The 14,275-nt window shown below is 33.6% G+C and overlaps 1 protein-coding gene across 2 annotated transcripts; it reads right to left on the minus strand.

Moving 5' to 3' along the window:
* Positions 1 to 5,748: 5,748 nt before the first annotated feature.
* On the minus strand, positions 5,749 to 13,990 carry LOC121989193 (26S proteasome non-ATPase regulatory subunit 13 homolog B-like). Of its 2 annotated transcripts, XR_006114201.1 has the most exons (7): positions 13,705 to 13,990; positions 9,285 to 9,731; positions 8,103 to 8,183; positions 7,587 to 7,783; positions 7,375 to 7,474; positions 5,953 to 6,200; positions 5,749 to 5,826 (listed from the first exon to the last, which is right to left on the minus strand). XR_006114201.1 is itself a non-coding variant. In XM_042543079.1 (6 exons), the coding sequence occupies exons 1-6, from the start codon at positions 13,849 to 13,851 to the stop codon at positions 6,006 to 6,008; spliced, it is 1,167 nt and encodes a 388-aa protein (XP_042399013.1). In that variant the 5' UTR covers positions 13,852 to 13,989; the 3' UTR covers positions 5,749 to 6,005. The 2 variants fall into 2 exon arrangements, 1 of the variants encoding a protein (XP_042399013.1); XM_042543079.1 differs by having other exon boundaries at positions 5,749 to 6,200; positions 13,705 to 13,989.
* Between the last annotated feature and the right edge of the window lie 285 nt (positions 13,991 to 14,275).

Below are 14,275 nucleotides of genomic sequence, written 5' to 3' on the forward strand. Positions count from 1 at the left end.
TTTTATCATAAAATTCAAACTTCAGAAGTAAAATAAACTTTAAATGAGATGCACAATGGAAAAGCCGTTGGACCAGATGATATTCCAATAGAGGTATGGAAGTGCTTAGGGAAACAAGGTATTGAATGACTTACAAAATTATTTAACATGATATTGAAAACGAAAAAAATGCCTGATCAATGGAGGATAAGTACTCTAGTTCCCTTATATAAGAATAAGGGAGACGTACAAAATTGTGCAAACTATAGGGGTATTAAACTAATGAGTTATACTGTGAAACTTTGGGAAAAAGTAATAGAAAAAAGATTAAGGAAGGAGACAACAGTGACAGAAAATCAATTTGGGTTCATGCCTGGAAGGTCGACAATAGAAGCTATACATCTTCTTAGACAATTAATTGAAAAATATCGGGAGCAAAAACAAGATCTACACATGGTATTCATTGACTTAGAAAAAGCGTATGATAGAGTCACAAGAGAAATTATATGGCGAATTTTAGAAAAGAGAGGTGTTAGAACCCTATCTTTTAACACTAATTATGGACGAACTCACTACGCACATTCAAGACACAATACCGTGGTGCATGTTGTTTGCAGATGATATTATTTTGGTAGATGAGACACGTGAAGGAGTAAATGCTAAGTTAGAATCTTGGAGGAAACACGAGAAGGGAAAGGTTTTAAGGTTAATAGATTAAAGACAAAATATATGGAATTTAAGTTTAGCAATATTAGAAGTAATGAAACAATTGTTAAGATAGGAGAGGACGAGTTGCTGGAACCGAGCGATTTAAATTTTAGGATCATTTTACAAAATGATGGAGGGATCGAGAGAGATGTCTTACATAGAATACAAGTAGGATGGGTGAAATGGAGGAGGCGTCAAGTGTTTTATGTGACCGTAAAGTACCTCTTAAACTTAAAGGTAAGTTCTATAAAACCGCAGCTAGACACTGCTATGTTATATGGAGTCGAATGTTGGGCTATGACTCAGCACACGAGGAGAAGATGAGAGTTGTAGAGATGAGGATGTTAAGGTGGACATACAAAGATGGACAAAATAAGAAATGAGAGCATTAGAGAGAAAGTCGGAGTTGCATCTATTGAGGAAAAACTCCGAGAGACACGTTTAAGATGATACATGTACTTAGACGACCAATAAATGCTCCAGTTAGGCGATGTGAAACTATGATAAACATGCATATCAAACGAGGAAGAGGAAGACCAAAAAAGACTTGATTAGCAACAATAAAACAAGATAAAATTTATTTAAATATAGATGATGATATAATAGGAGATAGAGCTCAATGGCGTAAAAGGATTCATACAGCCGACCTCACCTAATGGGAAAAGACTTAGTTGTTGTTGTTGTATCTTCAAAAATTAACATCCAATGTTTACACCTTCTATATTTAGGTCCATTGAAGAATATTATTGACTGGGCCTCAAGACCTCCAAATGCTTCGGCAAATAAGCCTGCTGCTATCGTAAGCGCAGGTGGTAGTTTCAGCGGCGAAATATCTCAATACCATTTGAGGCAAGTTTGAGTTGTTTTATCTAGATCTCCACTTTATCACCAAATCAGAACTATTTGTGCGTGTATTTGAACTACCTCAAAAGTTGGATATGGATGGAAACTTAATCGACCTTAAAACCAAAGAAAGTTGAAGCACATTCTTTTATCATTTCAGACTTTCAACCTTAGATATCAGGATAAATGATTATTATGTTAGAGACAAATAGACATGGAGTAAGAATATTCATTAATGTTAGATGTTGTTATGATCATTGTTGGCTCATTATAAGATGACAACATGACAGGCTCAAAGCATAGGCTAACCAGGCTTATGCTTAGGGCTCTTTTTATATTAAGGTCCATCAAATTATGATATATATATATTTAAAATTATGGTTAAAATAAATTTTAGATCAGATTTATTTTCATTGATATTTTTTTATTTTTTATTAGTCAAATTATATTTGATTAATAATTTTAATTTTTAGATTCGGATCAAATTAAAGTTAAATTTGATCATTTATAATTTGTATTTATCAAAATTAAATTTGATTGATAGTTCTAATGTTTTTTTATTAATAAAGTTATATTTAGTTGGTAATTTTTTTTATTTTTTTCTTAAAATTTGATCTCTAATTTTTTTTTAAAAAAAAATTATTGATAAAATTTAATTTATTGAAAAAATTAAATTGGGTTAATAATTAAAAAATATTTATTAGTTATACTTACTAATAATTTATTTTTCATAAAAATATTTTTTAAAGTCCATTTATGTTGCAGTATTTTTGACTTAAATAAATTTGATTTATAATTTTTTAAAGTTAAATTGATAAAAAGATTTTTTGGTTCACGAATCTCCCACCTATTTGGGATGTTGGAGAAAGATTTATTATATGTAGTGAATATATCTGCTACTCAAACCTATTATTCCTAGATCACACAACAACTATTTTATTATTGGCTTCTCTTCATCAAATTAAAATTGATTGATATTTTTTAAAATATTTATTAAAATATATATTAATAATATTACAATAATTTATTACTCGTTGCTAATTACTTTTAATAATTTATTGGTGGAATTTAACTTTATTTATTTAATAAAAATATTTATTAGATAAATATATTATATTTTAAGAAATTATGTTTGAAAATTTAACATATAAGATTTTTTTGTTATTTTAAATTTTATTAATAAAGAAATGAACTTTGACTTGATTTAAAGAGTTATTGTTACGTGACTTACTTGGTGTTGTTTTTAATTGTGAAAATAATTTTTTGCAATGTATAAAACTGTTATTTTAATTTATACTAATAAAATTAAATACTTTAATATTATTTTATTTGAAAATTTATTTTTTCAAAAAAATAATATTTATTTTAAAAAAATATTATGATCATATTTTTTTTTCAACTACCTTGATGATAAATTTTATCTTAGACCCATTTTTTATAATTTGGTAAGAGAAATTCAAATTTTGAGTTATTATTTTATAGCGAAAATTTTATGTTTTTTTTTTCTTTTTCAATTAACTTCTTTCTCTCGCGAATGCGCACTAGGCTGGCCCGTTACGAGCATGCTAGGACTAGTAAATTTTCAAGGATACATTAAATTTTGACTTAACCTTTTTAATTTTGGAAATTTGACACAAATTAAAATTTCTCAAGAAAACTATATTTGAAATTTAATAATTTTAGTATTACATTTATTAAAATCCAGCCCTGAGTTAGTATGATATTTAGGGTGTGAACGATTTAAGACTTTAAATGAAAAAAAAATTAAAATTTTCATACTGCCCAGGTCATCCAATGCCACCTAAGCGGTTGTACTGATCTTTCTGGTACAATTATCGGCCACAGAGCTCATAGGCGATCTAGAGCACGTTTTAGAAGAACACTGAGATAATTAGAGTCTTAATTAAGTTCAAATAAAATTATTTAATTAATTAAATATTTTATTTATTTTTATTTTAAAAATCTATAATAAAATTTTATTTATTTATTTAGTTATGTTATTATTTTTTAATGATCTAATTATTTCTCATTTAAATAAATAATCAAAGTTAATTTTTAAAATCTTAATTAAATTATCCTATTAAAATATATAAAAATTAATTTAAAATTTTAAAAAATGATTCGTATGATAAAAATAATTTAGGAAATTTGGAGTCTCCAATTATGGTATGAAATATAAATTCTGTTGTGGATTGCTTGTATAAAATCGCAGCTGGCCGGCCCTTTCGATTTCGCGATTCAACTCAAACCCTCAAGATTCTTCCCTTACGATGGAGAACGCCGGCGTCAAGAGAAGCTACAGGGAGATGGAGACGAAGATGGAGAAGGGAAAGAAGAAGGAGGCGAAGCTGATTACCTGGAAGTTGGGCGGCAAAGTCGTAGGCACCTCTCCTCTGTTTTCTTCCGGCCATTTAATGGTCGTGCCGGGCGTCGCCGCCCCTTCCTCCTCCGGTTCTGGCGCTCGTCCTATTTCGAGTTCCGGCAGGGGGCCGCTGGCGTCGGAGCGGTGCGACGGGTTGAGGGAGAAGCTGGCGCAGATGGGCGTGCGCCACCCTGTTTCAGTGATCAAGAAGACGATCACGACCAGCGACGTCAACCTCGGGCAGCATCGCCTGCAGCTTCCCAACAGACTCCTGGACAGGCGGCTGCTGTGGGCTGTGATGAGCGAGGCGGAGGAGGCGCGGACGAGGGAGGATGCGGGGCTGGAGGTGAGGGTCCTGGACCGGCTAGGGCGGGAGTACGAGCTGAGGCTGCGGCTGGTGCGCTCCCTGGATTCGTACCGCCTGATGGGGTGCGACTACACGAGGCTGTTGGAGACCAACGCGCTCAGGAAGGGGAAACTGCTGGAGCTCTTGGCCTTCCGCCTCGACGACCACCTTGGGCTAGCGGTGGTGGATCACGAAGAGAATCAAGAGGAGATGGAGGAGGCCGCCGGTGGCGGCGGCGAGCAGCAGTCGGCGGTGATGGGGTGGCGCCAGGGGAACGAGATTGTGGAGGCGGCGCTGACGCTGATCAGCATGAGAAGGCCACTTCCTTGTCCTTGATGTCTTGGCGATCCGATGAAACAGTCAACAATCTAACGGAATTAATTAAGATTCAGATTCAAATTCATTTATTAATGAGTTTAGATAAAGTAGATTGATAGAGAGATTTCGGAAGAGGATGCTCCATCTCTAATGGATGTAAACAAATTGCTAAGGTGTTAAATTGTTATCAATTGTGTTTTTGTTTGTTTGTTTGTGTTTGTGCCAATTTAGGTTCCAGCTTTGGGGGCTGATTGTTCATGTAAAAAAGGAAAATTAAACTTTTTTTTCTTTTATCTGAGATTAGTTATGTACCGTTACAAGGATGGACATCATTTTATTAATCTTTCGAATTGCAAGATAATTCAAATAATAAATTTTCAAATCAATAATATTAATGGTACGGTTGGTGAGAGGGACTTGATTAAGGCAAAGTGACACTAGATTAGGAAATTATAATTTTTTGTTTACTAATTGTTCATTTATATGCAATCTCATAATACATTGGATAGCCTACTTTAATAAGTGTTATTTTAATGTACCAATTAATTAGACTAGAGTTATATTTTAAATTTTTTAAAAAATGTAAATACATTTTAAATTTTCACAATACAAAGCAGCATTACATGTCACCAAGGAAACTCGAAAACTTTGAAAACTTCATAGATTTAGTAACATGCCTTCCTTCATCACTCTCGATTTTATGATTTTTTTTTCTTAAAAAAATAGATAAATAATATAATTTGGATAAAAAAATGAAATAAACCCGCAAGGCAACGGTGTAGGTGTGTAGCGTCAAAAACATTTTCTTAATTGTCCAAGTATCTAAAGATGAAGTTCCAATTTTTTTTTTAATGCACGATTAATTAAAAAAGTTGAATTGATGAACCGCCTCAGATTATTGCTAACTTTTTTTAAAAAAAACTTACCAATAAACGCAAACCAATAGTTCAAGATTTAATAATAATGGAAATGCCCATCGATCATTCTCTGTTTTTATCTATAAATATTTAACATTGAGCAAAAAATTTTACTCTTTACAAAATGTTTAATCTCAACAAATAAACAATAGAAAATGGAGATGATCTTATATAATTTTTCTCACACTTTTCATTTTCTTTGACTTAATTTGAAGATTCGTCTCCATTCCTAAAGAAGATTATGCTGTCTTTGATCTTATCAAACTCACAAATCAAATGGGAAAAAACAAATATTTAAAAGATTATAGTCAGGGACAAATTGTTCCATAACCTCAATTCTAACAATCACAACCCTGCGAGAGAGATAAAAGGAGAACAAAACATCAAAAATTAATTAATTTAAAACTCTCTTTTCGTTTTTGTTTTTGCAAAATACAAACTCGATCTTTAGGAAATTAGGTTTTAACCTGAGATCTTACCTCCTGGCTGAAGCACCTCATGGCAGGGGGATGCAGTAAGAATCGCCGATGTGTTAGGCTGTGTCATGGCCGATCAGATCAGGTGTCTCGGCTTCAACAGTCGATAAGGCCATTCGCACCTTCCCTGCCCACGAATTCAAACGACTGTGCAATGATTTGATCTGCGGAATCCCTAGGACTCTAGGTTGCACCCATGAAATGTAAACTGTTCCATCGACTTGATCTACTATGCCTTCAATGAGATGAACCTGAGGGAACAAAAAAGAAACACTCCTCTTGAGTTGTGGATGCTAGTGATACACCAGCAAAACTGGGAAATGAATGCCAAAATAATAGATATTTGCCTTTTGATCCTAATAACTGCATACATATTCAGGAGAGAATATCACAATGCCAAAATAATAGATCGCCGTCCAGAAAAAAAAATACATAAAATAATTAATGATTGGTAACGTGTAGTGCTGAATGAATTACTTATATGTGAGACAATAAATACATGATATTGGACGAGGTGAAAAAGGGTCTAAATTTAGGACTTAGTTATATGGACCCTACTTCTAATCATCACAGATCCAAAATTCAAATCTTATAACCTTTTTCAGACGTGTTTAAAGCTCACCCAAGCTTCAATTTTATTAGAATATTCTAGTAATTTTTATGGTATGGCCTTGAAGATATGAAAACAAAGAAGTTGTACAATCAGTGCAATAATTATTGATCAAAATTAAGGATTGATATAAATGAAAACAATCAAACTATAGTTATAAATGAAAAATAATGAAAACTAAGAATTAATTTAAATAATAAACATATGATCATCAAATCCAGAAAAAAATATTACAAAATTTCCTGGTAAGAATTTATGTTAGTCCAACCGAGTATCTGACATAGTTGTGAATCAAGGGTTTGTATAATTGCAATGGAATCTTTTCTGTGAAAGTGAAAGCCGGAAGGGTCTCTCCCTTCTCTATGTTTTCCCCAAATAAACAGGTTTTTAATACTTGGTCTCCCCTTCCCCTCTCCCTCTTCTCTGCAATTACTCTTCTTCCAAGTAAACACTAACCTAAGCTGGTTATCTCTAAAAAACATGTGAACAATAGGATGTTGAGTGTAAGTGGAAGTGAAGGGATCCTTTCTAAAAAATCCACAACACCAACTTATGATAAACTAAAGAGAAACTTACAAGACAGAGATGACAGTTACTATCAAGCAGAAACACAATATAACCATAAAAATGAAGGATAAATAGACATGTAATCAGTCACCAAAAAATTTGTAACTAACACGCAAAACAGCAATCTGCAAGGAAAAAAATAACAGAAGCAAAAAAATGAGTTTGAAAAAGTCTTTCCAACTAACAAGCTACCAATTCAGGCAACATACGAATGAACTTAAATCAAGGGTAAAAAATGTTATGCTTACGGAAAGGGCTTTCATGAGGAGATACTCCACATCTTCAATGGAAAGTTTAGTTTTCTCAGCGATGATACTTAAAGGAATAGTCCGTTCCTCAGATGGACGACTGCGAAAAAAAAATTATCTTGAATGATGTATGATACAACTAGAATATAGAAAGAAGAGCACAAGATGCACATATCCGGAAGAAGTCGATCTCTCCCTACAAATGATCTTACCTAAATATAATTTCCATCAAACACAGAATGTTGATTTTTTCAAGTAGCTTCCTCTCATTCTCTACCAATGCAGGTTGAGCACTCAATGCAGTGTTATGGATCTGGCATAGTTCTTGATATCTAATCAGATTTCCTGAGTTAAAAGCTTGAAGAATATGATAGAGCCACTCCACTTTTGTCCCAATGAGGCTATTGATCTGTAGGCCAATCAGGAGCTCAAAGATATGAGTAGACATGGCAAGTTACAATGAAAAAAAAACTATATTGACTATATACATATGCAGAATCTGGGGAAAGATCTATGCACAAGGATATCAGGATAAAGATATACCGAGTGAACTAATGGAACATATGAATGCATTTAAATTCATAACATATAATAAACAAAGAAAACTTTGTAGTTATCATTCAAAATTATAAGTTGAAATTTTCATTTTTAGGAAATGAAAGAGTATACTTCTTCCACCTAATATTGCCAAGCACATTCATAGAAATAGGTAGGTAGAACTGACTTACAATAGGATGAGCAAGCAATTCACCAAAGTTGTATATGTTATCCCCCAGCAAAGCTGAAAGAGAAAGATCAGACGCCAAGTCCTGAAAATAAGTACAAAGTCAGTTTTAGCAAATGGATCAAAGGCATTAATATTTAAACTATTTTTGTTAATATGTGCAAAGATACAATTTGGAGATTCTCGTAAGTCAAAGAACTAAGAAAAATGATGAAAGGATTAGCCTGCCAATTAATTCTTGCAATAAATTGATTGAAAAGTAGCTTTCAAGGCAATAGATCGATGATATACTGGCTACAAATAAACAGTTTGCATACAGGTCATATCATGCTACTACAAGACCAAAACCTATCAGGAAAAATATATCTTACTCTTAAAATGTGTTGTACTGAACCAGCAGGCCTCAATGTATGAACATGCTTAAAAACATTTTATTTTATACAGTACTGTAAGACTTTCTACACTCTACTTGAAAAATTTCACTCATTAACTGATGAAACTATGAAATCTATGATTTTTCTTTTCTTTGCTATTTCTATCCTTCTGACAACTGAAAGTTGAACAACAATCTTCTCCAAATTGTCAATGTAGTTTGTCTGCCCTCCATAAGGAAAGCAATGCAGATAATACTCATTCAAGAATATATACAAATTTGTATTTCCCTGTCGAGAAAACACCAGCAATTTCTAATATTCAGAAAAAAATTATGATAAGAATATGGGAAGGTCTACCATTTATTTACAAGAATCTATGACACAATAGTTATCCATCTCTATGATGTCAAAATTCAAGGATGACATCCTCACATGTAATCTTATTTTTTCTTTTGTGGTTTGAAATCCTTAAATTTTCACACCCACTGAAATGAAATGCATCCTGTTTGGAGTGGAACATATTACATTCAAGGCCTACTTACCTATGAAAATCCAATTAATGATTTCTAGCATTTTTCCTCTTTTACTCCTAGATGAATAACCAAAACAAAATATGCTGATTGTATAGTATAAGATGCAACTGGTAAGCCCTAGAGATGTTTCTAGCATGCTGGCTAGCTATTATGCCTTCCCTTGTTTTTTAATTGATAATTTGATTAGTTTGATTACCTTTCGAGAGTTACGCATACAGATATATCAGCTAGTTCAATTAGTCAACAAAGTCACTTTCCAAAAAGACATATCATATTTACCAGCTTGAATGATGCTGAAAGAGACTCTACTGAAGTGTATGCTAAATAAAGAAGAGCACTCTTGTAGAATTCTGCAAATTCTTTTCGCGATTTATGATACTGTGAAGATACCCAATAGTAGCTAGCATGAACAGAAGGATCAACATCAGTCATGCTGTCCAATGTGCTCTTTCCCTCATCTATGAGTTTTTTGCACTCCTTTTGATCCCCTTTTTCCAGATTTAATGCAGCAATTTGCATTTTAACATATAGGATTGGCTCCTCAATCCTCAACTCTCGAGTAGCATGCAATTTTTCAATTATTCCCTCAAGGTAGATAATTGCAGCATCCTTCTCTGAATATTGACGCGAAACCACCACAGCAAAATGAGCGAGCTTCAATAGATTGATTTTGGTCTCGAAGTCTGTAATGAAGTTATGATACAGCTGTATAAGAGCATCACCAGCCTACAGAGTGAAACAAAAAAATGTTATTGTGACATTATAAGCAAAATTAGTAAAGAATAAAGAATAACCAATAGAATAACAGAAAACAGTCAACACATTATCCAGTTAGGTTTGATGACAGGTAGCCATGCAAACAAAGGCAATCAAATCATCATGACAGCCAAAAAATTTGTTTCTCATACGTAATGGATGTACATAAATATAGACTAAAAAACATTCATGGTATTGAACATAGATTTTCTTTCTTTGTTTTTTAAGTTTCAAGTCAATGGAGACAACCAGAGCTGAAACATACAAATTTTGAAAAGAAAAAAATAAATCTAAAAAGTAAATCCATCTGAGAAATATCACTGCCAATTTGAATGCCAATTGAACCAAAATCCTTTTGTTGCTTCTAAATTAGAGTATTTGAAGTACATATGATATCATTAACAGGATCAAGAAAGGGTGGTAGAAATGGATTGGAGCTTCCAAAGTCTTGTATAATTGTCATGCTTCACTTAGGGTAAAAGGAAAAAATTATAGAACCTTGGTACGATCTACATACTTTATGGATTGGAGCACTGAAATGTTAGGAAGCAACACATTCAAAAAGTTGATGTACCAAAGATGAGAATGCTAAAGCTGGATTTGTCACATTACTAGAAAGGATAAAAGAAAAATATTAATATCAAAGAGCAATTGAGTGTAGCTCAATAGCCAATAAAAGAAAGAGATGGAATGTACATGTTCAAACGCATATCAATAAATTCTGAGAGTCAAAATCTATTAGAAAGGAAGTCAATGAAACAAGAAATAAATAAAATTAATTTAAATATTACTGCTGTAAAAATTGTTATACTGTTTCTATTTAAATGTTTCAAAGTGCATATGATGACAACATAAAATATGGTAAGGAAGACACTTTAAACCAAGATAATTAAATTACATGTAAGCTAGGGTCAAAAACTGCCAGGGAAGGATGCGAACAAAGAATTATTGTACAATATTTTATGAATTGCAAAGTTGGATTGTTAAGATCAACACTTGAGATTTGTTTGGCCATACTTTAAGAAAATTTAAAAAGATGATAAGTGCATTATCAATAGAGAACTGTAACAAACACATTCCTCAGAAAAACAAATCCCTTCTTTGAAAAAAAAATGAAATTCCAAATATCAAAATTTGAATGAATCCCTTTCTGCTAGCTTGTTATGACCCTTGGATATGGATCACATAATGGGACGGTTTACCGATTGGTGGAATCAATCTTTGTCTTCTTGTTTTTATGACTTTGATGGCCTATGGTGGTAGGGATAATTTGAGGCTCGTTGGGATTAGAAAACCTCTCAATCTAGGGGGTTTGATGTCTTTTTGTAAACTCATTCGTAATCTTTAACACATTATTCCAGCCATTTAAATATAACTATTGACGTTCCTTCCAGACAAATGAAGAAAACAAACACTAAATAAAAAAGGTTTTATTCTTACTAAAAATAAAAGATACTCGACTCAATCTTCTTGAAAATAAAAGATATCCGACTTAAATAAAAATCAATTATTATAGCTGAATCAATTCTCTTGATATGCACCCTTCTTTCTAAATTTGTCATGTGTGTATCTCTTGTATTTGATGGGCTCCAGATTCTCTTTTGTTGCATGGGCTTGCCCACGGTCCATAACATTGCTCTCTTAAAAATTGAGGTTGTCTGCAAACACGAATGATGGGTAACATTCCATGATAACTACTGTGTCTTCCCATGAATCCGCATGGTTTGAGGAGTGGGGGTGCTTGTGATTCAACATGGCCTTGTTCATCAAAATCTTCTAATCCCTCAAACAAGAAAAGACGTTTGCAACGATGACTGGGAGTGTAAAGTTCATTGCAATTAAAACAAAGACCCACACATCGTTCTTTCATTTCCTACCAATTTAATTGTTTGATAAATGGTTGCTTCAATGGCTGGATGGGAGAGCATCACGATGTGACGGTAGGTACAGATTGTTTAGAGTGGAGTTCATAAAGACAGGCGAAACTCATAGTCGATGTGAGATCTTTGGGGCGGTGAAGCTTGACTTCCATAGCAATGTAATCTTGGAGGCCACTAATGAATATTTGAACTTCTTGTTCTGATGTTATGGAACTCGCTGGTGTTGCCAATTGTTCAAACTTTCGCAGGTAGTTTCCACATATCTTGATTGTTGAAGTTTGGCAGGCTCGTCCAATTTGTTATTGCGAATAGGTGGCCCAAACCTCATATTACATGGATCTTTAAATTCCTCCCAATGAATATGAGGTCGATCACGTTCTAGTTTGATGAACCATAATTAGCCATCTCCCTCAAGATGAAATGAGGCTAGGCCAACCTTTTCTTCTTCTGGAGTGCGTTGATGATGAAAAAAAAAATGATCACATTGATTGAGCCAACCCAAAAGATTAGACTGACCATCATAACACGGGAAATCCAATTTTGAATACCGTGATATAAATGAGGATCCCTCCTCATGGCCATGGTACCCTTTCGAGCAGTGCCCTTGTGGATCAGGACAGTTGCTACTCTCTTCACATGGATGACTGTTGTGCTAGTGTAGCTTAGAGAAACCTTTGGACAATTCCTCTAATTGAGCGTGGATGAGTTGTTGTTGTTTTTCATTCGCAACTTTGTCCTCCTCGTAAATTTTGAGAAAAGCATCGAAGTGTTGTTGAAGTGCTTGTGAGTCACCCATTACGACAAGCTCTGATATCGATTTGTTATGACCCTGGGATATGGATCGCGTAATGGGATGGTTTACCTATTGATCGATGGAATCAATTTTTTTTCTTCTTGATTTTATGGCCTTGACGGCCTATGGTGATAGGGATAATTTGAGGCTCGTTGGGATTAGAGAACCTCTAGATCTAGGGGTTTGATTTCTTTTTGTAAACTCAATCACAATCTTTATTGTCTTATCCAAGTCATTTAAATACAACTACTAACGTTCCTTCCCAACAAAGGAAGAAAACAAACACGGAATAAGAAAGGTTTTATTCTTACTAAAAATAAAAAAATATTCGACTTAAATAAAAATTAATTACTATAGCTGAATCAATTCTCTTGATATGCACTCTTCTTTCTAAATCAGTCATGTGTGTATCTCTTGTATTTGATGGGCTCCAGATTCTCTTTTGTTGCATGGACTTGCCCACGGTCCATAACATAGCTACACCACTCAACTAGTTTGTTTAACACCTAAAACAGTTAAAAGGAGCCTCTTGGAATAATCAACCACAGCCAAGGCTTGTAAATTATCTCCTGGGCTCCTACTACAGATTTAAACATTCAATTAGACAATAGACATGTAATGGAAATACATATGTTTCTACTTAAATTTAGATTAGAAAAAAAAGTGTGGGTCACTAGACAAATAAACAGAAGCTAACCATGCTCACAGAACAAGTTTTTGAAATGGAAATACTCCAATAATCAAATTCTTTAGGTTATCACATCCATCCCGGCACATGTTAACTGCAAATCACACTACACTCATCAAAATCAAAATCTCATACAATCAAGCTAGGCAATGACTATGCACAGTAGAATCCTAAAAGTCCTAATGAGTTTTTTAAATTTACAAAACAAATAAAAAGTCTATCAATTGCAATAACAAGATTTTAAGACTGTATTTATTCTAGAACTATAATCAAATCTTCAACACAAAAAATTGATATTGAGTTATAAATCTTTAATGCAGAATCTCATGCAAATATACATCACCTTACATACAAAAATTGCTTTTAATTTGTTTAAGCCTCCTTCAAAATATTCCTTTTCTTAATTATAGGCATCAAATTGCCAATAACGTCATAGATCCAACTACACAAGCAGATGAATCACAGAAATAAAAATGGAGACTGGCAGCTTACTCTACGGCGAAGACAATAGCCAACTAAATGCCACCAGGCGACTTAAACAACAAAAGTAGAAGCAAAGAAAAACCAAGGGTAAGAGAATACCTGAACTACCGCCAAGGCAACGAACTGCTCGAGCTTGGCGGTGAGTTGGTGCCACAGCTTACGCTGGTACAAATCTGCCAAGGCGCTGTACCAGTCGGCGAGCTCCGGCTGCGCGTTGCGCTGCGATTCGAGGTATTGAAGCGCCATCCTATCGAGCTCAGGACCAGATCAGTGGCAGCGCGATATCTTTCGAAACCCTAAACTCGGCCTCGTCTGTTCGGTTCTTTGCTTCCGTCCCCAGTATTCATTATTCTGTAGTGCGACCTGAGTTTTTCATTTGACTCCTAATATTTTGATAAATCATAGTTTATCCTGAACCTTTGCAGATTTATATAGGGATTATTATCTCAAAATAACAAAAAAAAAAAAAGTTAAATAAAATTTGATTAGCAACAATTTTGATTTTAAAATTTCTTCATAAAAATATAAAAACTAATCAGAATATTTTTTTTAAAAAAATAATATTATATGACTAATATTTTATGATATAGCATTTGAAAACATTTTTTATTTTATGACTAAAAAAATTAGACCAAATTCGATCTGCGGACCGTGGTGAGTTACAAGTGCG

The sequence above is a fragment of the Zingiber officinale genome, chromosome 6B, assembly GCF_018446385.1.
Source record: "Zingiber officinale cultivar Zhangliang chromosome 6B, Zo_v1.1, whole genome shotgun sequence".
Lineage (NCBI taxonomy): Eukaryota > Viridiplantae > Streptophyta > Magnoliopsida > Zingiberales > Zingiberaceae > Zingiber > Zingiber officinale.